This window comes from Watersipora subatra, chromosome 1 (genome assembly GCF_963576615.1).
Source record: "Watersipora subatra chromosome 1, tzWatSuba1.1, whole genome shotgun sequence".
Classification (NCBI taxonomy): domain Eukaryota; kingdom Metazoa; phylum Bryozoa; class Gymnolaemata; order Cheilostomatida; family Watersiporidae; genus Watersipora; species Watersipora subatra.
This window is the reverse complement of record NC_088708.1, coordinates 19295752-19321305: the sequence shown is the minus strand read 5'-3', so window position 1 is coordinate 19321305 and position 25554 is coordinate 19295752. Positions and strand designations below refer to the sequence as shown.

Here is a 25554-nt window from a genome sequence, read left to right as displayed (position 1 = left end):
TAGACAACGCATGAGCCATAGACAACGCATGAGCCATAGACAACGCATGAGCCATAGACAACGCATGAGCCATAGACAACACATGAGCCATAGACAACACATGAGCCATAGACAACACATGAGCCATAGACAACACATGAGCCATAGACAACACATGAGCCATAGACAACACATGAGCCATAGACAATACATGAGTCATAGACAATACATGAGTCATAGACAATACATGAGTCATAGACAATACATGAGTCATAGACAATACATGAGTCATAGACAATACATGAGTCATAGACAACACATGAGTCATAGACAACACATGAGCCATAGAAAACGCATGAGTCATAGACATTATTCTCATATGAATGTAAGCCTGCAAGAATCCTGTAGAACATTGTTCTTAGTAACTCTAACTAGAACTGAGTGGCACCACCTACAGCAGAGTGATTGAGATGGAGTGACACTAAGCACAGGATTACTTTAGCAAACATTCCAACTAAAGATGAGTTAAATCAAATTAAGAGAGTCAGATCAGCTGAAGCAGACTAACTAAAGTTAGGCAAGTCAAATCAATCAAAGGTGAGTGAGGTCAATTAAAGGTGAGTGAGGTCAACTTAAGGTGAGTGAGGTCAATTAAAGGTGAGTGAGGTCAATTAAAGGTGAGTGAGGTCAACAAAAGGTAAGCCAGGTAAACTTAAGGTGATTGAGGTCAATTAAAGGTGAGTGAGGTCAACTAAAGGTAAGCCAGGTAAACTTAAGGTGAGTGAGATCAATTAAAGGTGAGTGAGGTCAACTAAAGGTAAGCCAGGTAAACTTAAGGTGAGTGAGGTCAATTAAAGGTGAGTGAGGTCAACTAAAGGTAAGCCAGGTAAACTTAAGGTGAGTGAGGTCAATTAAAGGTGAGTGAGGTCAACTAAAGGTAAGCCAAGTAAACTTAAGGTGAGTGAGGTCAATTAAAGTTGACTCAGGGCTACTATAGACAGAATCATGTGAAAAAGTGAAGCTAATTACATGTGTGTAACATTTGTAAAATTACATTAGATGCAGAAACCACAGCTACCAACCTCAGTCTGTTGATGTGCTCTGTTGACTCCTTGGAGAGTTGGAGTCTTTGTGAAGAAAGGGAGAGCAGCTGCCGTTCAAGAGGAGCCACATCTCGAATGATGACTGAAAGCTTTTGTTGATAAGGGCTAGAAATTTAAAATCAGGCACCGGTATCAGACAATGGTTAGGCGATGGACAAGTTGAAAATACATGCACCGCAAGCAGTCATATAGAAACAATAAAAGCAAAAAGAACATTTTATTGAGAGTACCTGGAATATTCATTGTCCAAAGATTGTTCCAATGTATGATAGGGTGAGCGATTGTAGCTGTAGGGAGACGCACTTACAACAGGCACAGTGTATGCAGGATCCACAAGTGGATCAGTGTATGCAGGACTATAGTAACCGGCAGAGCCAGGATATACTGGAGCTCCAGGCGGCATTTGATACAGCTCATCCACATCGTTAGGCAATGCTCTGCAAGATACAGTCTAGTGGGCCATGTAGCTGCTTGCCGGCATGCTTATTAATGAGCTCTCCCTTGTTGACGGCAAGTTTAAAACCATAGCCAATAAAAGAAGCATTGTTTATACACTAGCACCTAGTTTCTATTAAAAAGGGTGACAGTAATTGACTTAAGCGCCAAACATACCAGATTTGCAGCAGACTGCGCACAAACTCACCTTCGACATGTACGAGAAGGTGCAGGCTGGTTTGGGTCATAGAGGGTCCGTCTGCCAGGACTGTCATCTTGAGCAAGACTATCGATCGGTGGAGGCATCTTTAACAGCCCGCCTGAAAGTTTCGCTCGACCAGGATTGGTCTTGCAGTAGAGAGCAATACAAATGATTAGGAGTAATAGCTAGTTTGAATGCGAGCACATGAAAAAAAGGTGCAGGAAGTAATACGAAAGACAGGTAGATGTACGGAGTATTACGAAAGACAGGTAGATGTACGGAGTATTACGAAAGACAGGTAGATGTATGAAGTATTACGAAAGACAGGTAGATGTACAGAGTATTACGTAAGACAGGTAGATGTATAGACTATTACGTAAGACAGGTAAATGTATGAAGTATTACGAAGGACAGGTAGATGTATGGAGTATTACAAAAGACAGGTAGATGTACAGAGTATTACGAAAGACAGGTAGATGTATGGAGTATTACGAAGGACAGGTAGATGTATGGAGTATTACGAAAGACAGGTAGATGTATGAAGTATTACGAAAGACAGGTAGTTGTATGGAGTATTATGAAAGACAGGTAGATGTATGACGTATTACGAAAGACAGGTAGTTGTATGAAGTATTACAAAAAACAGGTAGATGTAGGAAGTATTACGAAAGACAGGTAGATGTATGAAGTATTACGTAAGACAGGTAGATGTATGGAGTATTACGAAAGACAGGTAGATGTATGAAGTATTACGTAAGACAGGTAGATGTATAGAGTATTACGTAAGACAGGTAAATGTATGAAGTATTACGAAGGACAGGTAGATGTATGGAGTATTACGAAAGACAGGTAGATGTATGGAGTATTACGAAAGACAGGTGGATGTATGAAGTATTATGAAGGACAGGTAGGTGTATGAAGTATTACGTAAGACAGGTAGATGTATAGAGTATTACGTAAGACAGGTAGATGTATGGAGTATTACGAAGGACAGGTAGATGTATGGAGTATTACGAAGGACAGGTAGATGTACAGAGTATTACGAAAGACAGGTAGATGTATGGAGTATTACGAAGGACAGGTAGATGTATGGAGTATTACGAAAGACAGGTAGATGTATGGAGTATTACGAAAGACAGGTAGATGTATGGAGTATTACGAAAGACAGGTAGGTGTATAGAGTATTACGTAAGACAGATAAATGTATGAAGTATTACGAAAGACAGGTAGATGTATGAAGTATTACGTAAGACAGGTCGATGTATAGAGTATTACGTGAGACAGGTAAATATATGAAGTATTACGAAGGACAGGTAGATGTATGGAGTATTACGAAGGACAGGTAGATGTATGGAGTATTACGTAAGACAGGTAGATGTATGGAGTATTACGAAGGACAGGTGGATGTATGAAGTATTATGAAGGACAGGTAGGTGTATGAAGTATTACGTAAGACAGGTAGATGTATAGAGTATTACGTGAGACAGGTAGATGTATGGAGTATTACGAAGGACAGGTAGATGTATGGAGTATTACGAAGGACAGGTAGATGTATGGAGTATTACGTAAGACAGGTAGATGTATGGAGTATTACGAAGGACAGGTGGATGTATGAAGTATTATGAAGGACAGGTAGGTGTATGAAGTATTACGTAAGACAGGTAGATGTATAGAGTATTACGTGAGACAGGTAGATGTATGGAGTATTACGAAAGACAGGTAGATGTATGAAGTATTACGTAAGACAGGTAGATGTATAGAGTATTACGTAAGACAGGTAAATGTATGAAGTATTACGAAGGACAGGTAGATGTATGGAGTATTACGAAAGACAGGTAGATGTATGGAGTATTACGAAAGACAGGTGGATGTATGAAGTATTATGAAGGACAGGTAGGTGTATGAAGTATTACGTAAGACAGGTAGATGTATAGAGTATTACGTAAGACAGGTAGATGTATGGAGTATTACGAAGGACAGGTAGATGTATGGAGTATTACGAAGGACAGGTAGATGTACAGAGTATTACGAAAGACAGGTAGATGTATGGAGTATTACGAAGGACAGGTAGATGTATGGAGTATTACGAAAGACAGGTAGATGTATGGAGTATTACGAAGGACAGGTAGATGTATGGAGTATTACGAAAGACAGGTAGATGTATAGAGTATTACGTAAGACAGGTAAATGTATGAAGTATTACGAAAGACAGGTAGATGTATGAAGTATTACGTAAGACAGGTCGATGTATAGAGTATTACGTGCGACAGGTACATATATGAAGTATTACGAAGGACAGGTAGATGTATGGAGTATTACGAAGGACAGGTAGATGTATGGAGTATTACGTAAGACAGGTAGATGTATGGAGTATTACGAAGGACAGGTGGATGTATGAAGTATTATGAAGGACAGGTAGGTGTATGAAGTATTACGTAAGACAGGTAGATGTATAGAGTATTACGTAAGACAGGTAGATGTATGGAGTATTACGAAGGACAGGTAGATGTATGGAGTATTACGAAGGACAGGTAGATGTACAGAGTATTACGAAAGACAGGTAGATGTATGGAGTATTACGAAGGACAGGTAGATGTATGGAGTATTACGAAAGACAGGTAGATGTATGAAGTATTACGAAAGACAGGTAGATGTATGAAGTATTACGAAAGACAGGTAGATGTATGAAGTATTACGTAAGACAGGTAGATGTATAGAGTATTACGTAAGACAGGTAAATGTATGAAGTATTACGAAGGACAGGTAGATGTATGGAGTATTACGAAGGACAGGTAGATGTATGGAGTATTACGTAAGACAGGTAGATGTATGGAGTATTACGAAGGACAGGTAGATGTATGGAGTATTACGTAAGACAGGTAGATGTATGAAGTATTACGAAAGACAGGTAGATGTATGAAGTATTACGAAAGACAGGTAGATGTATGAAGTATTACGTAAGACAAGTAGATGTATAGAGTATTACGAAAGACAGGTAGATGTATGGAGTATTACGAAGGACAGGTAGATGTAAGGAGTATTACGAAGGACAGGTAGATGTATAGAGTATTACGAAAGACAGGTAGATGTATGGAGTATTACGTAAAACAGGTAGATGTATGGAGTATTACGAAAGACAGGTAGTTGTATGGAGTATTACGAAGGACAGGTAGATGTATAGAGTATTACGAAAGACAGGTAGATGTATGGAGTATTACGAAGGACAGGTAGATGTATGAAGTATTACGAAAGACAGGTAGTTGTATGGAGTATTACGAAAGACAGGTAGATGTATGAAGTATTACGTAGGACAGGTAGATGTATAGAGTATTACGTAAGACAGGTAAATGTATGAAGTATTACGAAGGACAGGTAGATGTATGGAGTATTACGAAAGACAGGTAGATGTACAGAGTATTACGAAAGACAGGTAGATGTATGAAGTATTACGTAAGACAGGTAGATGTATGGAGTATTATGAAGGACAGGTAGATGTATGAAGTATTACGTAAGACAAGTAGATGTATGGAGTATTACAAAAGACAGGTAGATGTATGGATTATTACGTAAGACAGGTAGATGTATGGAGTATTACGAAAAACAGGTAGATGTACAGAGTATTACGAAAGACAGGTAGATGTATGGAGTATTACAAAAGACAGGTAGATGTATGGAGTATTACGTAAGACAGGTAGATGTAGGAAGTATTACGTAAGACAGGTAGATGTATGGAGTATTACGAAGGACAGGTAGATGTATGAAGTATTACGTAAGACAAGTAGATGTATGGAGTATTACAAAAGACAGGTAGATGTGTGGAGTATTAAGAAAGACAGGTAGATGTATGGAGTATTACGAAAGACAGGTAGATGTATGAAATATTACGAAAGACAGGTAGATGTATGAAGTATTACGAAAGACAAGTAGATGTATAGAGTATTACGTAAGACAGTTAGATGTATGGAGTATTACGAAAGACAGGTAGATGTATGAAGTATTACGAAGGACAGGTAGATGTACAAAGTATTACGAAGGACAAGTAGATGTATAGAGTATTATAAAAGACAGGTAGATGTATGAAGTATTACGAAGGACAGGTAGATGTATAGAGTATTACGTAAGACAGGTAGATGTATGAAGTATTACATAAGACCGGAAGCAAAAGTTTTTATTAAATGAGCAGAAGCATGAAAGAAATCTCTTGATAAAAAACCAAACACCTTCTCAAGGCGTACGTACCTTGGCCGACTCATTAGTGACAGAAGGGTCAAACATTGCCTGATCTTTTCGTCTCCCTTTTTTCTTTTCACGATTAGCCTTGCTTGACCTTGGCTTATCATGCTCAGAACTTCTAGACACTGATCGATTGTTTTCAGCAAGACCTTCAGCAGCGAATGTGTTCAAAGTCTCTGCTTCCTCTAAAGATGGTGCCGTGTTTGTATCAGATTTATGCGCCACACCAACTGGATGCACCGTGACACGATGTACCTGTTTGCGGGCCTCTCCGTCAGCATGCTCTTTTACTTTGTCTAACTGTTTTCGATTACTCTTTCTCTTCTGCTCAACAGAATGAGACTGCAACATAATTGGTGGTGGATTCTGACACTGTTTGTCTTTACTTAGTTCTGTTGCTTGAGGGTCTCCACTGCTGCCTCCATTTTTAAACCCACTATCGTTTGTCTGCCCGCTACCGCCCTCAATAATTTTCTTCTCAGACTGATTGGCAGCCAACTGCCTGTCAAATTCGTTTTCTGTCTGTTTATTTCTCTTTGAAACATATTTATTTTTGGTGATACATTCTGTTACCTGACCGGTATCTTTATTCTCATTTCTATGCTCGAGTACTCCATTGGAATGACAAGAGTCCTTGGAGTGTCCCTGGCTCTTCAATTTGGTCACCTCCTCCTTGCCTTTAATTTTAGCTTTTTTATCTGTTAAACCAGCAAATCTTCTAGTAACATGTATAAATGTACGCCGTGTGCCACAGACAATGGTGCCGTGTAATAAGTCAAGGCTATTCTCTGAATGATATGAAATTCAGAGAATAGCCTCAATTTAACAATGAAGAAACTAAGTGAAAAAAGGACAAATTGCCATATTTGACAAACCATTAGGATAACCTAGCTTTCGAATAGGACCAGCCAAATTACTAGATTTTAATTGCTATAATTGTACACAGGGTTCAACAAAAAGACAAACACTGAGATATAGATGCTCAAGTTAAGCAATGAAAGTCATAAGATTATTGTACAATATTAGCTTATTAAAAAACTAACAAAATTTTATTTACCATTGAATATCCAGATCTTACCTGAATGCTTATCAATGGCCTTCTCATAGCTCTGGTCAATTATAGATTTATCCAATTTGGAAGGTAGTTTGGCAGAATTCTTAGCCTGATCAAGCTTCTTCTGAGGTGTGAGAGCAATATCTGTGGAGGCAGAAGAGGAATCAGAGCACTTTTCCATGACAGACCGAGAAGAGCTTGCTGCAGTCTGCTGATTCTTACCAGCCAATCTCCTGGCTGCACCAGGCTGGTATATTGCTACATCAGGTCGCTTAGGCCTCTTTTTCTTCTCTGCAGAGAATAACAAAAAGCGCAATTCTGTAAGAAAACAATTTGCAAATGTTTGTAGCAAGTACTTAAAGGTTGACTTGCAACAAAATTCACATTACAGTTATTTGGTATTAAAAGATTCACTATGTCTTACTCTGCTGTGTTGTAGGTGCAAAATATGTGGAAATGTGATTACAAGCTCTTAAAGCTCAAAAACGAACAGTTAATTGCAGCCATCACGAAAACGCCGTAGATTGGAATCCCTTTCCAAAACGGCTCAAATGGGACGTAGTTGAACATGATGGCTCCCGTTTACACTTTCATGCCGGCCCATTCGTCGTAATATTTTTACAAATAAACTTCACGCATTCAATAAAACCATGTCTTTTGTTCTTACCCGTCTACTTCATCATCATTGTAATGCTGTCACTTTGAGCACTGATATCTCAAAACCTACCGTAAAAATGAGTTTAATTTTTTAACCTTAGCTCAAAGGAGTGCATATCATCCTCTGATAAACATGACTAGCCTGTTGGTCACCTGTGATAGTCGGAAAAATGCTGCAGAAATTGTTCGGGCTATTTGGCAGGAAGTATGGGTCACATGATCAGATTACGATTAGATGATTAGACTAAGCTGAAATGAAACTGTAAAGTAGCGAGCATCTGTATTTGATATGGGCTTTCCGGTAGAACCCGAAGTGTTTGTCATAAACTAGTGCTACGAGACATTTTATATTGAGCCTTTTATTGGCTTTTCATGTCACGTGATAACATCACGTGTCAAAACAATAACCACAATGTTTGAGTAAGTCATCAAAAAGAGATTTCAAACTACGGCTTTTTCGTGATGGCTGTGATTAACTGTTCACTTTTGAGCTTTTAAGAGCTTGTAAACATTGCCACATATTTTGCACCTACAATACAGCAGAGTAAGACATGGTGAACCTTTTAATACTAAATAACTGTAGTGTGAATTTTGTTGCAAGTCAACCTTTAATGCTAAAAATTAAACTAAAAATGACTCAGATTAAATGCATGTATGTCGACATATTAAATGTAAATTCAAATCTGCAATTCATTTTGCAGAGAATAAAAACACGATCCCAATAAGGAATTCTAAACAGACAAGCAGACATCTAGAATACAAATAACAAGTTGAGAATGCTGTGAGAGAATTATTATGTAAATAAGTTGAAAAGAAATTTAAAAAGTACTATTTCTATTATTTAGAACTTCCTAATATGAAAGTGAACAAAAAAATTTGAGTTTGGTAACAAAATTATACTCTACCTTCACCAGTTGATTTGCTTTTTTCCTCATTGGAAATGCCAAGTTGATCAAATGATATAAATACTTCAGGCGTAACTGCCTCCTCTGCATCCTTGTCATCATAAGTAGACATGAGCTAAAATCAATATAACAGGTTAGGAAGAAGCTAAGGCTCACCCAACCACATAATGAATGGCCAAAGCAAACCTCAAATCATCAAGTTATCTATGATTATCTATGATTATCTATGAATCCACTAATCTACAATAACAAGGTGATTTGAATGAGCACATAAAATATTTCACTTTGAGGCAGAATGAAGTCAACAAAATGCCAACAAATTATTATGCTAAATTCATCAGCTCAAATGTTTGATTTTAGTTAAGTGTGCATGGATGTTCAACCAGCCAACATAGTTTAACTACAGCACAAATAGTTACAAATTTTGATTGGTAGATGAACTAGCTCGATTGCTTAGGATTCATTTTACAGGTTTATAACAAAAAATGACATTTTTATTTACCGTGGAAACACTGTGTTTGCGGGGCCTTTTTGATTTGCATTTAATTAAGGAAAAACTTAAATTGAAGCAATCAGACATTTTACTTTACAGCCATGAGATTACACTAGTAGAAAAAGTAGGAAATACTCCGTGTGACCATGTGACACTGGACCAAACAGCTAGCTACCAGATGTCATTTTCAACATGCCTAAATTAAAAGCTAAATTGAAAAATAGAGCAACCTTTTGTATACTCTAATGAACGTAATATCATTAGAATGTTTAGCGCAACGTTTTATTTGCTGTGTTGTAGCAATGGCTAATCTCTAAATCTATTCATCCTTATTACAGCCAGTTTTGTCAAAGATATAACTTGAAGTTTGCAATAGTAATTTGTTAAGAAGCATTTTGAGAACAATTTTGTGAGGACTTTTTCTTTTTAAGCAATAAAGACAGCCAAATCCATAATCTAAATAGCAATCTTAATATGGATTAAGCAACTAGAGGAGCACAGGGTTAGCGTTTAAAAATCGAGAGTTCTAATCCAATAAATACCTCAAACATAAGTGTGTAATATAAACAGCCATGTGTCAAAATTGTTATTGCAGTTATTCTCTAAAAAGGCTATGTTGAAAATTAATGTTATCCGTAATCGCTGTTGTTTAGAATTACTGGATACTAAGCCAGCTCTAGGTAATGAAACTTTAGTAAAACAATAGGTCCATGTTAAAATCTAAAAAAACCGCTTGTTCAATAGTTACCTGGAGACAATGCAGGCCTCTAAATGGCACATGACTATTGTTAGTTCATTCTACATACTAACTTGTAGAAGCACTGACAGCAATAGGGATAAGAGCAGCATTACCATTCACACCTAGTTAAATACTTTAAATAATGTATATTGAGATATACTATATTTGCAACTGGATAACTACAACCCTGAAATTATTTGATTATGTCAACGTATTTGATCTGTAATTTGGAATAGACACAAATAAAATAAGTTAACTTCTAATGTCATTCAATGTTGTTTAGTCTTATAATATATAAGTAAAGCTTATCAACATTTAAAAGGGGAATCGGAGTAGACACTATCATTGTGATATTTTGTTGAAAAATTCTAAAAACTTCACTATGGTAGGCTAGTACCCGTAAGCGGCAATGCGTTATAACAACACAAAAATTAACATGCCATAAAACTTTATTAAATGAAAATGTGCTTTAAAAACTTAATAGAAAAATCTGTGTGTAAGAAACTGGTTTTTAGTTAATGCTTTAACTTTGTTTAAACCACAGGCGCAATTTTGATAAGCTTATATCTATGCACAGCTATGTTGTTACTGAGTTGAAGATTAAATGAAATGGCTATCTATTAATAGCTAACGCATGCCTAAATTGACCAGTTTACAATCATACGAGATAAACATCAAAAAGTTCATTACGCTTGGGCTCCGAGAGCTCTAACTTGAGGGTTGTATCAAAAGCAAGCCTATTACCTAGCTTAACTGCAATTAAAACTTATTTAAGCATCGTCTGTTTTAAAAAAAATTGAACATTATTGCAGCAATGAAGCGTTAAAAGTATTACGCATTTAATGATCTATGCAAGGATCCACGATGCTGCATTTGTTATAGAATGCACGAAACTGATAGAGTTGAAGGGCTCACGGACCATGGGCATATTTTGATTTAATAACACTAAAAGTTCAACAAACACAAGTTAAAAAAACATAGTTGATGCAAGCAATTTGAACTTGCGACACGAACTGAAGACCTATAAAATAAAAACATTGAATAAAAACTCGTTCTACAAAACTTCGCTGTTTAGGTGTGTAGTCTGAGTCGAGTCTTATTCATCGACGCTAAAGTTCTGTTGATTTCGATTATGTAAAGGTCTCGTTTAATGAGCATTCATTTCAGCAAATGAAGTTCATATAGCAGTAACGGAAGACGTCCTGGCAAAAATCGTTCAACTGTTTACCTAAAACACCTTTTAAGATCTTGGGTAATTTATTGGCATAGCCAATAGGAGAACAGTGTTGGCAAATTTGACGAATAGCAAACGTGAACAAAATTAACAACAACTTATTTTTAGGATTGTGAATCTACGTATTAATTGACGAAATTTCCCCTTGCTGATGAGGGTTAATTTTAGAGCGTTATAAGTAATTTATGTTCGTCTACAATTCGTATTGACCTTTGTATTTACTTGCTAACGGGCTGTAGTTTTGTACTTTTAAGCTAATCAAAATAAGAATAATTTTGGTAAGTGGATATGCCAATTTCTTACAAGATGATCGCAAAGCAGGTATTGATCGTTATACGTCAGTGACACCTTTATTTTTCGGTATTTGTCTCGGTTTTCTTTAGATGTAACCTGATTGATTGTAGACTGATTGAGCGCAAAATTTTATTTTGTTTAGTTCATGAGTGAAGTCTGTTTAAGAAAGACAAAATAAATTTTTTTTCTTATCGTATAAACTCAAATGAAAGTGTGATTTAGCCTACGGAATCGCGTAGCACGAACACAGATGTGTTTTTAATTTGAGGCGGAATGTCGAACAGAAAATGTTCTCCTCTTTTTTACAAATTTTTGGTAAGGCGATTGCTTGTTATGCACACTTATCTGTATTGTTCGTTTGGTAGAGAACAATTTAGTCAAATGTCTTATCTTGGAAGTGACAGGCGTTCTAGACCAATAGGCCATAGCTGATTATTTGTCCTTTAGCTGTGACCCTTAACAAGAGAATTAAATCAATATACCTTTTATAGAGTTCTATTTTGTGTACTCCAGAACCTGCATTGGAGTTGTTGTTGTTGAGTTATGTTGATGATCTTCCTTATGAGATATAATCGTAATATTACTTATTCACAGATGATGCCTTGCTCATGATATTATATACCTTATCAGAAATTGAGCCCAAGCATCGCAACTTGTTGAATTATTAATATTAAAAAGTGCTCAGTTTACTCAGTGGGAATGCCAAACACCGGTCAGAGATATTGCTGCAATGATACCCAACTGTAAAATGTAAATTTCTATCTTGGGTGTTGATTTAACTACAAATATTAGATAGAACAAATTTGTTTACAACATCGTTTCAAGTATGTCTAAACTTTTAGCAAATATTGCCAAAATTTTAAAGATAACAAATGCCTAAACAAGAAAAGCAGCTCGTTCTCACATATAAAAGACAGGTTTAGGATTTATACATGAAAGACATAAAATGCTGAGAAAAGTTTATACATAGCACTAGATTTTGTTTATCTTTAAAAAACAAAGCTAGTTTATCGAATTACACGTTGACACATGGATTTTTTTGTTTAAAAAAATAGAACTACATGACTAAAACTTTCTGTGAAAGCCAGTGGTATTATTGAAGCATTAAATACCAACCCATGTGAAAAGCTTATTTTTTCTAACCATCAATCGATTGAGGTTAAATATTTTACCAATAGAATGAGCCTTTGATACTGCTCGATATAGACGTAGAGGCTGGAAATGTCCCACAAGGAGGAATCAAATCCGTTTTACATGTGGGGAGATGAAGAGGACCAACATGATGTGAGTGGGCACACAAGAGGCACAGAAGATTTGACTCAAATTAGAGCAAAAATTTTGCGATCAGAGGATAACCAGTTAAGCAGTCTAGACAGGACCCTGAGAGTTTTGCACGAGACAGAAGATGTAGGCGTTAAAACTGCAGAGGTACGCAATTATTTCTTATCTGCTATAAAACTACCAGTATATTTTGGGTGACCAAATTTGATGATATCGTTCGTTTTGTGTGAGATAGATCCAGTTTTATCAGTATCCCATTTATATATATGTTCATGCTTTGTTAACTGGCTTTGGTATTGCATCGTAATTTGTAACTTGTACAGTTGGCTTTATTATGGAGTAAATACTTGTGTATAATCGCCATCTTTTTTTTATTTTTATGTACTGTACTAAACATAAATAGCTAGCTTTTATTGGTGATAGATGTCCACTTTAAAGCCTGCTAGTAGTTGCCATGTTTTACTGTATAACTTGGACACTCAGTATAAACTAATTGTTAACACGAAAAGGTTTTTATGGTTTTATCTTCTTGGTATAGTTATTATGGTTAGCGTTAGACTCTTTGGTCAACCCACTTTTTCAAATTTTAGAACTATGTTAAGTGTGCTTTACGGTTTCTTAAAATTCAGAATAATGCGGCGAAACATTGATAAATTTATTGGGGCTAAGATAGTACAAGATTATGTGTGTGGATATTGTAATGCTTATGTTAGATGGTTGGATGAAGAGTTGACGTATTACAATATGTCCTACCTTGCTAATGTCAATGGCATAAACTGTGAGAGTGATCAAGAGGGTAATCTCTTACTCAAATCATCAATAAGCGGGTCTGTTATTACATTGTACATACGGTGTAAGCTCTGTTGATACAATCCGCTTGTCATTTACCCTGATGTTTTATTGCATCTGATGGTGACAAAGGTGACATTACATTCCTTTTCTAAAGCGTTACTAGTATAAGTGTTTGCTACTAAATCGAGTTGGCAACTTGGAACTAGTCTGAGTAACATTTATCATTTTTTTCTCATTGACAGTGCCGATGCATTTTTATGTTAGCAAAATGAGGCAGTTTTCTTCTTTTTCACCATTAAACTGATCAAGCCAGGTTTGGTTGTTGCATGATTTGAAAGGATTTGTACTGCTTTATTTGTCTCGGTTTAAGAGCCAGCTGTGCATGCTTGACCTCCCATCCCTTGTTTAGCTTAGCATGGCAGCAGATGCTAAGTTTATCAGTAACTGTACTGAAGATTAGGTCTCTTTGTCACTTGATGTTTACCTGTACCTTTGCACCAGATCCTTGTGCTTTTCATATGAGTGTTTATTCAATAATGTCATATTCATATCAATACAGGCAAGATTGCGTCAACATGATGTAGTTACTCATTATGCTCTTGTCCGATTATGAATCATGCATGTTGCAACCTGTTTCCTCCAAGTCGAGATTTATCATACGTCATAAAACTGATTCCTTGTTGTTGAACAAGTGGGCAAATAATTTTTCCCCCATTTGTGTCTTGTTACGAACTGGTATCGCACTAGATAAACAAAACCAGCATAAAATGGCAAATTAAAATGTCTGGACAGACCTGGAAATAGTTGTTGTGTTGATCAGAGGGCCCCTGGATGAAAGGTTGCTATTGTTAATGTGTGTGGTGCTATTTGTTAAGCTTCCACCTATCTTACAAAACCACAATGACAAGTTCCTAGCAACTTCACAAGTTAATTATCCTGATGAACAGGATCTGAGGAACTACTTTGTTTCAATACTTGCCTTTGACCTGTAATTTTATTACAATAAGGAACATACATGTAGTTTTCAGTAAATGAACTGACACGCTCTAAATGACATATAATTACTATGATAAATTTGAATATAGTTTGCAGATTCAGTGAACCTTTCATGGCTGATTATAACATTCTTTGAGGTTGCACTGCAACTGCATTAAGAGGTTCACAGTTAGGTACACTGCACCTTGTTAATGTACGCTGTTGAATCTACTAGCAGACGTTTTCCTGGGCACTGAACTAGCATAAGCGTTAACTACTCCTTTCCTTTTCAATTTAACAGCCTTGCATTAGATGCTCTATTGACATGTATGTAAGTTGGCACCGCTTAATGAGAGGTGAAGAGACATTGCTCATACAGTAGTGTAAAAGCTGCATGGGTTTGTTGGTACGGCTTTACATGAACATGAGCTCAAAAAAGATTGACTAGCTCATAGCATGTTCGTCTTAATGTGTAGTATAGTCTATTTTTTTAAACACCATCCATATAGTGTCGGCCCAAGACATGCATTTGACTTCGTATATCCTTAAAAATGCCAATGTTTATCATTGATAATTCATCAAGTAGCATACAAAACGAACTTGTAAAGCTAAAAAAGGCAGCAAGTATCTTCTTATTTTTAGTAAGTCCCCTATTATTAGTAAGATGGCAATGCTGCATGATATTTTAAGATGTACCATACAAAGGTACATAAGGAAAATAGAACTACATGAAAGTGTGAGAAAGCCTAAACTATGAGACGGTCATTTTCAAACTGACCGACTGCAAGATAGACAATGCAATGGCTTAAATGTATTATAATCAAAAGTTCAATGTACAAATGATATTACGCACAAATACATTGAGGTGTCATAACATAGGATATTATGCATATATTATTACATGCAAAATAACAGTTTGTAAAGGCTAATGTAAAAGGGAGCATTCACGAATTGTCATGTTTACATAGAAGCTAGTATATATTCAAAAAATATTTTGAGGTTGTCTTTGTAATTAAAAAAATGCATTTATTTTTGCAGGACTTCATAAATTGTTAATTTATTATAAAGCTGTTTAAACAGTTTTTGTTTGTTTTTGCATGACAAAAATAAAAACTAACTGGACGTAGGAGTTTTCTTGCAAGAAAAACAACACAACATTTTAACTAAATTTCCTTCTTTTCAAGGGCACATTTTGTTAGGAAAATTGCAATTCCCAGTCCTTGGTTTTCACTAAGTTTGTCCTAGTTATTGGCATTGTAAGCAGGTGGTACGCTTTTTCCCATTTATCATTGTCTACTAGCTGCAATAGTGTCATGCAAGTTGAGCCGACTGCTACACAGTAATATCTGAAGGACTGTTGTATGTATATGCAGTTTCAAAATAGACATACTAAAACGGAGCCAGACTTTATATGATCAACTAATACATTTTGCGCACATTTATGATATGTTATCATCGATGGTGAGGCATATTTCTAAGCTAACTTTTCAAACTTTTTCGTATAGTGTATGCACTATCATAGGAATGTTGCTTGTAAACACCGATCATTGGCCATCATTATTACTTGTAAGGCTAGAGATGTTGAGTATAGCATACAGAGGTGTAATGTTGTAGGAGCTGATACGCCAAGAAGAGCAATTGAGGAGAACCGAGGACAAACTTGATTCCATACATGAAACGGCAAAAGTTACGCAACGTCACATTAATAACATCAAGAGCGTGTTTGGTTCACTAAAGAATCGGTTTTTTGGTGGAAGTTCTGAAACTCCTCCTACCAAAAAGGACAATATACATCACAGCAGGCTAAAGGAAACCCTGCAGGAGGACTTTGGGGAAGATCGTTTACAAGCCTCTCGCAGTTTTACATCTGCTGCAAGTTATGAGAGATTGGATAGTGACTTCGGATCAGATTTTAAAGATATAAGCCATAGTTCATCAAGGCAGGCACAATTCGATGAGAAATTAGGTAGGTAATTCATAATTCCTTATGCAATAAACATTTCAAGTTGAGATTTTACAAAAAGTACCATAATTTTGAAAAAGCCTTTTGAGGAAATGCAACTTCACGAAAAACTCTGTATATTCATTGCAAATATTTACATACAATGCATATATAAATGTTTAGATGCTCATCACGTGTAGGCGTTTTATATGTTCACTATTTATAGTCATACCCTTTCTTGGTGAAAACCTACCCGAGATGTTGCTTTCCCCCTCCTTATAAAGATCTTTAAAGGTTTACTCGCAACAAAATTCACATTACAGTTATTTGGTATCAAAAGATCACCATGTCTCACTCTGCCATGTTGTAGGTGCAAAATATGTGGAAATGTGATTACAAGCTCTTAAAAGCTCAAAAATGAACAATTAATCGCCGCTATGACGAAACAGCCATAGATCGGAATCAGTTTATTTCTCTGACGTAGTCATTCCATTTGGTTATTGTTTTGACACGTGATGTTCTCACATTTATTGAAAGGCCAATAAAAGGCTCAATATAAAACTTCTCATAGCACTAGTTTATGACAAACACTTCGGGTTTTACCAAAGACCCCGTATCAAATATAGATGCTTGCTACTTTACAGTTTTGTTTCGGCTTGGTCTAATCGTCTAGTCGTAATCTGATCATGTAACCCATCTTCCTGCCAAACTGCGCGAATAATTTCAGCAGCATTTTTCGATTATCCCAGGTGACCAACAGACTCGTCATGTTTATCAGACAATGATATGTACACCTTCGAGCTAAGGTTAGAAAATTAAACGAATGTTCACGTTAGGTTATAAGATATCAGTGCTGAAAGTGACAGCATTACAATGACGATGAAATAGACGCCTAAGAACAATAGACATGGTTTTATTGAGTGCGTGAAGTATACGAGGGGTGATCATAAAGTTCCCAGAATCGTTTTCCTAGTCATATATAAGACCATGTGCAGTTGTTTTGATTGTTACATGTTGCTAAGCAGCACGAAATTTCCCCATAGCCAACGTTTTACGCCTGTAAGAGCACGCGCAGTGAAGTTACAGTAGGCAATGTCAAGGTCATTTTTATCGTTCGTCGGATTTTTCCAAAATGAATGATGTAGAAGAGCAACGCGTGTGTGTAAAGTTTTGTGTAAAACTTGGAAAGTCCGGTGCTGAGACACTCCAAATGTTACGGACAGCTTAAAGAGACTCTGCCCTTAAGAAAACAGCCTGTTATGAATGGCACAAAATATTTAGAGAGGGTAGAACAAGTGTTAAAGATGATGACCGCATGGGCAGACCGGCAACTTCAAGGACCACAACTGCCACAGACCTTTTGAGGCAGCAGGTGATGGGAGATAGGGGATTGACTATACGTGAAATATCAGCAGAAAGTGGGCTTTCTTATGGTACAGGTCATCTTATTTTCACTGAAGATTTAGGCATGAGAAGGATCTCTGCAAAGATGGTGTACCCAAACTGCTCACTGATGACTAAAAAGAAAAAAGAGTTGGCTGTTGTATCGAACTAAAAGATGCTTTAGCACAAGATCCTGACTTTCTTTCAAAAGTTGTGACTGGGGATGAATGTTGGGTCTATGGATATCACCCAGAGACCAAATCACAAAGTTCTCAATGGAAATCTCCTGGCTCTCCTAGGCCTAAAAAGGCTAGAATGTCTCGCTCAAATGTGAAAACGCTGCTGATAATGTTTTTCGACATCAGAGGTGTGGTACACTCTGAATTTCTGCCACATGGTCAAACTGTGAATCAGCATGTGTACAAAGACATTCTGATAAGACTTAGAGACAGTATCAGAAAGAAACGTCGAGATTTGTGGCTCTCAGGCGACTGGTACCTACACCATGACAATGCTTCGGCTCACACCTCATTGATGGTACGCCAGTATTTTGCAAAAAATAAGGTGGCTGTGCTTAACCATCCCCTTTATTCACCTGATTTAGCGTCATGTGACTTCTACTATTCCCCAAAATCAAATTGACAATGAAAGGTGAATGATTTGACAACATACCAACTATTCAAGAAAATGTGACGAGACAACTCCGAAGCCTCACGAAAAGGGATTTCCAGCATTGCATAGATCAGTGGAAACACAGATGGGACAAGTGCATAGCAAGCTCAGGCGATTACTTTGAAGGGGACAGTTTAAATTAGGTAATTACGATTAATGGTTTTTGTGTACTGAGACAATTTTTGGAACTTTACGATCACCCCTCGTACTTGCAAAAATACTTCGACGAATGAGGTTGCATGAAAGTGTAAACAGAAGCCATCTCGTTCATCTACGTCCCATATGAGCTGTTTTGGAAAGAGATTCTAATCTACGGCAGTTTTGTGATGGCGGGGATTAACTGTTCGTTTTTGAGCTTTTAATCACATTTCCACATAATTTGCACCTACAACACAGCTGAGTAAAACATGGTGATTCTTTTGATACCAAATAACTGTAATGTGAATTTTGTTGCAAGTAAACCTTTAATGATTCCTGCTTTTCAACAGTCGTATGTATGTATTACTTGTGAGGTTAAACTCGGTTTCAACCGCTACGTAGTTTGAGTATAGCATGCATTCTTGAAAAGAATGTTTTGAGGGTGTTATTCGCAGGGTATCCGCTATCCTTTGAAACACATGAAAATATCCCTAGCGTGAAACCTTCAGAGGGCAGTCGTGGCTATAACTACAGACTGTTTAAGCTTGCAATCACCTAGTCGAGACTTGCAAAAGTCCTTGAAGGTGTCGGAAAAACCATTTACTTTATTCCTGTAATCTCTAGACCTACATAGCTCCCAGTATGTTCACCTTTTCCACTCATGGCAAGATTAATAGTAGAAAGTTCAATTAGTACATGAAGGGAAATAATGTGTAATGCAGCTGATATGTGATTGAAAATGGTTAGCTGTAATAAGTATTGCAAAAGACATCAATTGATTTGTATTTCAGGTGATATAAGTGCTAGCCTGCACAACCTAAAAAACCTTGGCAAAGGAATGCACCAACATTTGAAAGATGAAGAGGATCTTCTAACGAGAATTGGGGAAAAGACAAATAGATCTGATGCCACAATTCAACATCAAAATGATCAGATCCGCAAACTGCTTCGCTAGTAAATTATCCACTCGAGTCTGTCACATATCTTATTGATGATTCAGCGAGCAGCGTTCATATGTTGTTGTTTACTCAAGCACTATTATCATACGAATGTCGTTGGTATGACTGTGAAATATGATGAAACTTGTCAAGTTGGCTAATTGCTACTCTCACTTCCGTAATAAGGCTTAATATTGGGTTATGGCTAAACACTACTAGATAATGTATGTTTTTTTGTTATATTAACAGCAGTACAAAATGTTTGTGTAGCTGATTTCATGCATCTACATTGTATATTAACACCAGTGGTGGATTGTAACACCAGTGGTGGATTGTGTTTATTCTTATATAATAATACATGTGGTCTTTGTACAAACACATAATTCATTGAAGCAACCAAATTACAGTAAAATGATGGCTATAAAACAGTTTAAACCAAAGTTGTCTGTTCATCAAAATGTGGTTGAGTGAACAAGGGTGGATGAATCTGACTTATAAAATTTTTTTAATAATTCCTTAAGTTGCAGGTTTGTCAGTCTTTCCTTTGACCGGCTGCTGCAGCACTTTGAATGACTTTGATTCCACATGTGTAGCCTTAGCTGAGAGTTCCCCCTCCATGCGTTCCTTCAGAGCTTTCGTAAATGTCTACAACCAATTAAATCTTGGCCTTACAATCTATTAAATACTTTTATTGTAATTCAGTTTGGAAAGAACAGCACAAGAACTTTTTTTATATTTTTTACTACTAAATATTGCAAAACACTAATAATTGGCAACTGATATTTATATATGGAAATGAGGTGGTAGGAGAGTTATTCTGTTGACAATAAATATTCATATCTTTGCTATTTAATTAAGGTAGTCTTGCCGTGACAAAGAATATGCAATAACTTAGGAAGACAAGTTGGTGGCAATCTAAATCAACTAAGAGTTGGAGGAGTTATCATCACTTAGTGATATCGATCACAACTCTAACACATTCAACTCATGAATAACAAGCAGCAGCAAGGTGGTACAGAATTATCTGAAGCAAAGAAACGACATAAAGATGCTTTTTTGCTTTGCTTAATTCAAATAATATCATGTTGCCCTTCAGTAAACATGTTTACGATGTAAAACAAAATTTAAGGATAGTATTGGTAATAATGTTTTGGGATAGCCTTAGTAACAGAGTTCAGCAGAAGCCCAGATATTTGGAAAAAAAACTATGCAAAAAAAGAGTTCATATACTCTGATATAATAGCGGCCCATTTAGTACTGCGTTATTGATGGCAATACAACGTGCTGCCAATGCAACATGCAATACAAATTGCTGACAATAATACAAAGAGCTACCATTTATGTATAGGTAGATTTGCTAGCCCAATTAATACATCACATGTGTATTAAAACCTTATTGTACATTATTACAGAAGTTTCAAATAATTTAATGGGAGAAAATTAAAATATTTAAAAAGATTTGCAGCAATACTTATGTCATTTTCTCTGCCAAAACATTCCAAGATATTTTAGGTGAATTTGATGGCTACATATTTTGGAGCCATTAGCAGAGCAAAAGCAGCATGACTACAAATATACTAAGGCAAGGGCAGTCTGACTACAAATATAATAAGTCTAGAGCAGTATGACTACAAATATACTAAGGCAAGGGAGGTATGACTACAAATATACTACGGCAAGGGCAGTATGACTACAAATATACTAAGACAAGGGCAGTATGACTACAAATATACTAAGGCAAGGGCAGTATGACTACAAATATACTAAGGCAAGGGCGGTATGACTACAAATATACTAAGGCTAGAGCAAATTTTGAAATGAGAAAACATATTTATTGCCATTACCAAGAGCCTGAATCTTGCATAGCTAAATGAACTTTGCAAAAATTAAACATTTTAAAAACTACAAAAAATTTCAGCAGGAAACAGGTGATTTTAAAGAAATAGGTTACACGTTTGTCTTGTCCAGCATTTAGTTGTTTTGTAACAAATTTAATTGATCATTATTCGAACAGAATCGAAAGGGTCTTCAGAGAAATCTAATAAGAGCAACCCCTATGACTGGTCACCATTGATAAATAGCTAGATCATAGTGGGTGATAGAAATAGATCCAGCCAAATGCTAACCTTACTATTATTATGCATCATTATTATTATCACTGTTATCATTATCTTCACCTAAGAACTTGATGCCTGCAAAGAATAACATACGGAACAAACCTCCAAGACGAAACTGGTGCCTGGCAAAACAAGAAGGCGATGACTGTAGGAAAACCATATTTATTGTAATGAATAGATATTAATTGAGCAAGAGACATTTTTTACATACTTCTAGTTGGTTAGCATGCGTTTTGAGCGACATGGATTGTAGAATTTCTAGCTATTTTTCCTTTATTAAACCAGCTTCAACACAATATTACGCCAATAAAGAATTGTACTAAACCAAGTGCAACACAATATTATACCAATAAAGAATTGTACTAAACCAACTGCAACACAATATTACACCAATAAAGAATTGTACTAAACCAACTGCAACACAGTATTACACCAATAAAGAATTGTACTAAACCAACTGCAACACAGTATTACACCAATAAAGAATTGTACTAAACCAACTGCAACACAATATTACACCAATAAAGAATTGTACTAAACCAACTGCAACACAATATTACGCCAATAAAGAATTGTACTAAACCAACTGCAACACAGTATTACACCAATAAAGAATTGTACTAAACCAACTGCAACACAATATTACACCAATAAAGAATTGTACTAAACCAACTGCAACACAGTATTACACCAATAAAGAATTGTACTAAACCAACCGCAGCACAATATTACACCAATAAAGAATTGTACTAAACCAACTGCAACACAATATTACACCAATAAAGAATTGTACTAAACCAACTGCAACACAGTATTACACCAATAAAGAATTGTACTAAACCAACTGCAACACAATATTACACCAATAAAGAATTGTACTAAACCAACTGCAACACAATATTACACCAATAAAGAATTGTACTAAACCAACCGCAGCACAATATTACACCAATAAAGAATTGTACTAAACCAACTGCAACACAATATTACACCAATAAAGAATTGTACTAAACCAACTGCAACACTATATTACACCAATAAAGAATTGTACTAAACCAACTGCAACACTATATAACACCAATAAAGAATTGTACTAAACCAACTGCAGCACAATATTACACCAATAAAGAATTGTACTAAACCAACTGCAACACAGTATTACACCAATAAAGAATTGTACTAAACCAACTGCAACACAATATTACACCAATAAAGAATTGTACTAAACCAACTGCAACACAGTATTACACCAATAAAGAAATGTACTAAACCAACTGCAACACAATATTACACCAATAAAGAATTGTACTAAACCAACTGCAACACAATATTACACCAATAAAGAATTGTACTAAACCAACTGCAACACAGTATTACACCAATAAAGAATTGTACTAAACCAACTGCAACACAATATTACACCAATAAAGAATTGTACTAAACCAACTGCAGCACAATATTACGCCAATAAAGAATTGTACTAAACCAACTGCAACACTATATTACACCAATAAAGAATTGTACTAAACCAACTGCAACACAATATTACACCAATAAAGAATTGTACTAAACCAACTGCAACACTATATTACACCAATAAAGAATTGTACTAAACCAACTGCAACACTATATTACACCAATAAAGAATTGTACTAAACCAACTGCAACACAATATTACACCAATAAAGAATTGTACTAAACCAACTGCAACACAATATTACACCAATAAAGAATTGTACTAAACCAACTGCAACACAATATTACACCAATAAAGAATTGTACTAAACCAACTGCAACACAATATTACACCAATAAAGAATTGTACTAAACCAACTGCAACACAGTATTACACCAATAAAGAATTGTACTAAACCAACTGCAACACAGTATTACACCAATAAAGAATTGTACTAAACCAACTGCAACACTATATTACACCAATAAAGAATTGTACTAAACCAACTGCAACACAGTATTACACCAATAAAGAATTGTACTAAACCAACTGCAACACAATATTACACCAATAAAGAATTGTACTAAACCAACTGCAACACAATATTACACCAATAAAGAATTGTACTAAACCAACTGCAACCCAATATTACACCAATAAAGAATTGTACTAAACCAACTGCAGCGCAATATTACACCAATAAAGAATTGTACTAAACCAACTGCAACCCAATATTACACCAATAAAGAATTGTACTAAACCAACTGCAACACAATATTACACCAATAAAGAATTGTACTAAACCAACTGCAACACAATATTACACCAATAAAGAATTGTACTAAACCAACTGCAACACAATATTACACCAATAAAGAATTGTACTAAACCAACTGCAACACAATATTACACCAATAAAGAATTGTACTAAACCAACTGCAACACAGTATTACACCAATAAAGAATTGTACTAAACCAAGTGCAACACAATATTACACCAATAAAGAATTGTACTAAACCAACTGCAACACAATATTACACCAATAAAGAATTGTAATAAACCAACTGCAACACAATATTACACCAATAAAGAATTGTACTAAACCAACTGCAACACTATATTACACCAATAAAGAATTGTACTAAACCAAGTGCAACACAATATTACACCAATAAAGAATTGTACTAAACCAACTGCAACACAGTATTACACCAATAAAGAATTGTACTAAACCAACTGCAACACAGTATTACACCAATAAAGAATTGTACTAAACCAACTGCAACACAGTATTACACCAATAAAGAATTGTACTAAACCAACTGCAACACTATATTACACCAATAAAGAATTGTACTAAACCAACTGCAACACAGTATTACACCAATAAAGAAATGTACTAAACCAACTGCAGCACAATATTACACCAATAAAGAATTGTACTAAACCAACTGCAACACAGTATTACACCAATAAAGAATTGTACTAAACCAACTGCAACACTATATTACACCAATAAAGAATTGTACTAAACCAACTGCAACACAGTATTACACCAATAAAGAAATGTACTAAACCAACTGCAGCACAATATTACACCAATAAAGAATTGTACTAAACCAACTGCAACACAGTATTACACCAATAAAGAATTGTACTAAACCAACTGCAACACAGTATTACACCAATAAAGAATTGTACTAAACCAACTGCAACACTATATTACACCAATAAAGAATTGTACTAAACCAACTGCAACACAGTATTACACCAATAAAGAAATGTACTAAACCAACTGCAGCACAATATTACACCAATAAAGAATTGTACTAAACCAACTGCAACACAGTATTACACCAATAAAGAATTGTACTAAACCAACTGCAACACAGTATTACACCAATAAAGAATTGTACTAAACCAACTGCAACACAATATTACACCAATAAAGAATTGTACTAAACCAACTGCAACACTATATTACACCAATAAAGAATTGTACTAAACCAACTGCAACACAGTATTACACCAATAAAGAATTGTACTAAACCAACTGCAACACAGTATTACACCAATAAAGAATTGTACTAAACCAAGTGCAACACTATATTACACCAATAAAGAATTGTAATAAACCAACTGCAACACAGTATTACACCAATAAAGAATTGTACTAAACCAACTGCAACCCAATATTACACCAATAAAGAATTGTACTAAACCAACTGCAACACAATATTCTACCAATAAAGAATTGTACTAAACCAACTGCAACACAGTATTACACCAATAAAGAATTGTACTAAACCAACTGCAACACAGTATTACACCAATAAAGAATTGTACTAAACCAACTGCAACACAGTATTACACCAATAAAGAATTGTACTAAACCAACTGCAACACAGTATTACACCAATAAAGAATTGTACTAAACCAACTGCAACACAATATTACACCAATAAAGAATTGTAATAAACCAACTGCAACACAATATTACACCAATAAAGAATTGTACTAAACCAACTGCA

General features: G+C 35.7%; 3 protein-coding genes across 5 annotated transcripts in view; 1 reads left to right on the top strand and 2 right to left on the bottom strand.

Moving 5' to 3' along the window:
- LOC137395276 (telomerase-binding protein EST1A-like) overlaps positions 1–6582 on the bottom strand; it is a 28077-nt gene extending 21495 nt beyond the window's left edge. The window contains exons 1-4 of the mRNA XM_068082152.1: positions 5959–6582; positions 1726–1865; positions 1313–1519; positions 1062–1187 (exon numbers count right to left, since the gene is read on the bottom strand). Coding sequence (XP_067938253.1) covers positions 1062–1187; positions 1313–1519; positions 1726–1865; positions 5959–6303 — 818 coding nt within the window. The 5' untranslated portion in view covers positions 6304–6582. The remainder of the gene's footprint in view (positions 1–1061; positions 1188–1312; positions 1520–1725; positions 1866–5958) is intronic.
- Positions 6583–11172: 4590 nt separating this feature from the next.
- On the top strand, positions 11173–19832 carry LOC137395455 (synaptosomal-associated protein 29-like). 2 transcript variants are annotated; one of them, XM_068082231.1, is made up of 4 exons: positions 11173–11312; positions 12535–12756; positions 15991–16342; positions 19303–19832. In XM_068082231.1, exons 2-4 carry the CDS (start codon positions 12550–12552, stop codon positions 19464–19466), a joined length of 723 nt encoding a protein of 240 aa, XP_067938332.1. In that variant the 5' UTR covers positions 11173–11312; positions 12535–12549; the 3' UTR covers positions 19467–19832. The 2 variants fall into 2 exon arrangements, with proteins under 2 accessions (XP_067938332.1, XP_067938333.1); XM_068082232.1 differs by having other exon boundaries at positions 12507–12756.
- LOC137395576 (UPF0390 protein zgc136864-like) overlaps positions 19759–25554 on the bottom strand; it is a 26780-nt gene continuing 20984 nt past the window's right edge. For both annotated transcript variants that reach the window (XM_068082240.1, XM_068082241.1), the window contains one exon: positions 19759–20094. In XM_068082240.1, coding sequence (XP_067938341.1) covers positions 19966–20094 — 129 coding nt within the window. In that variant the 3' untranslated portion in view covers positions 19759–19965. The remainder of the gene's footprint in view (positions 20095–25554) is intronic.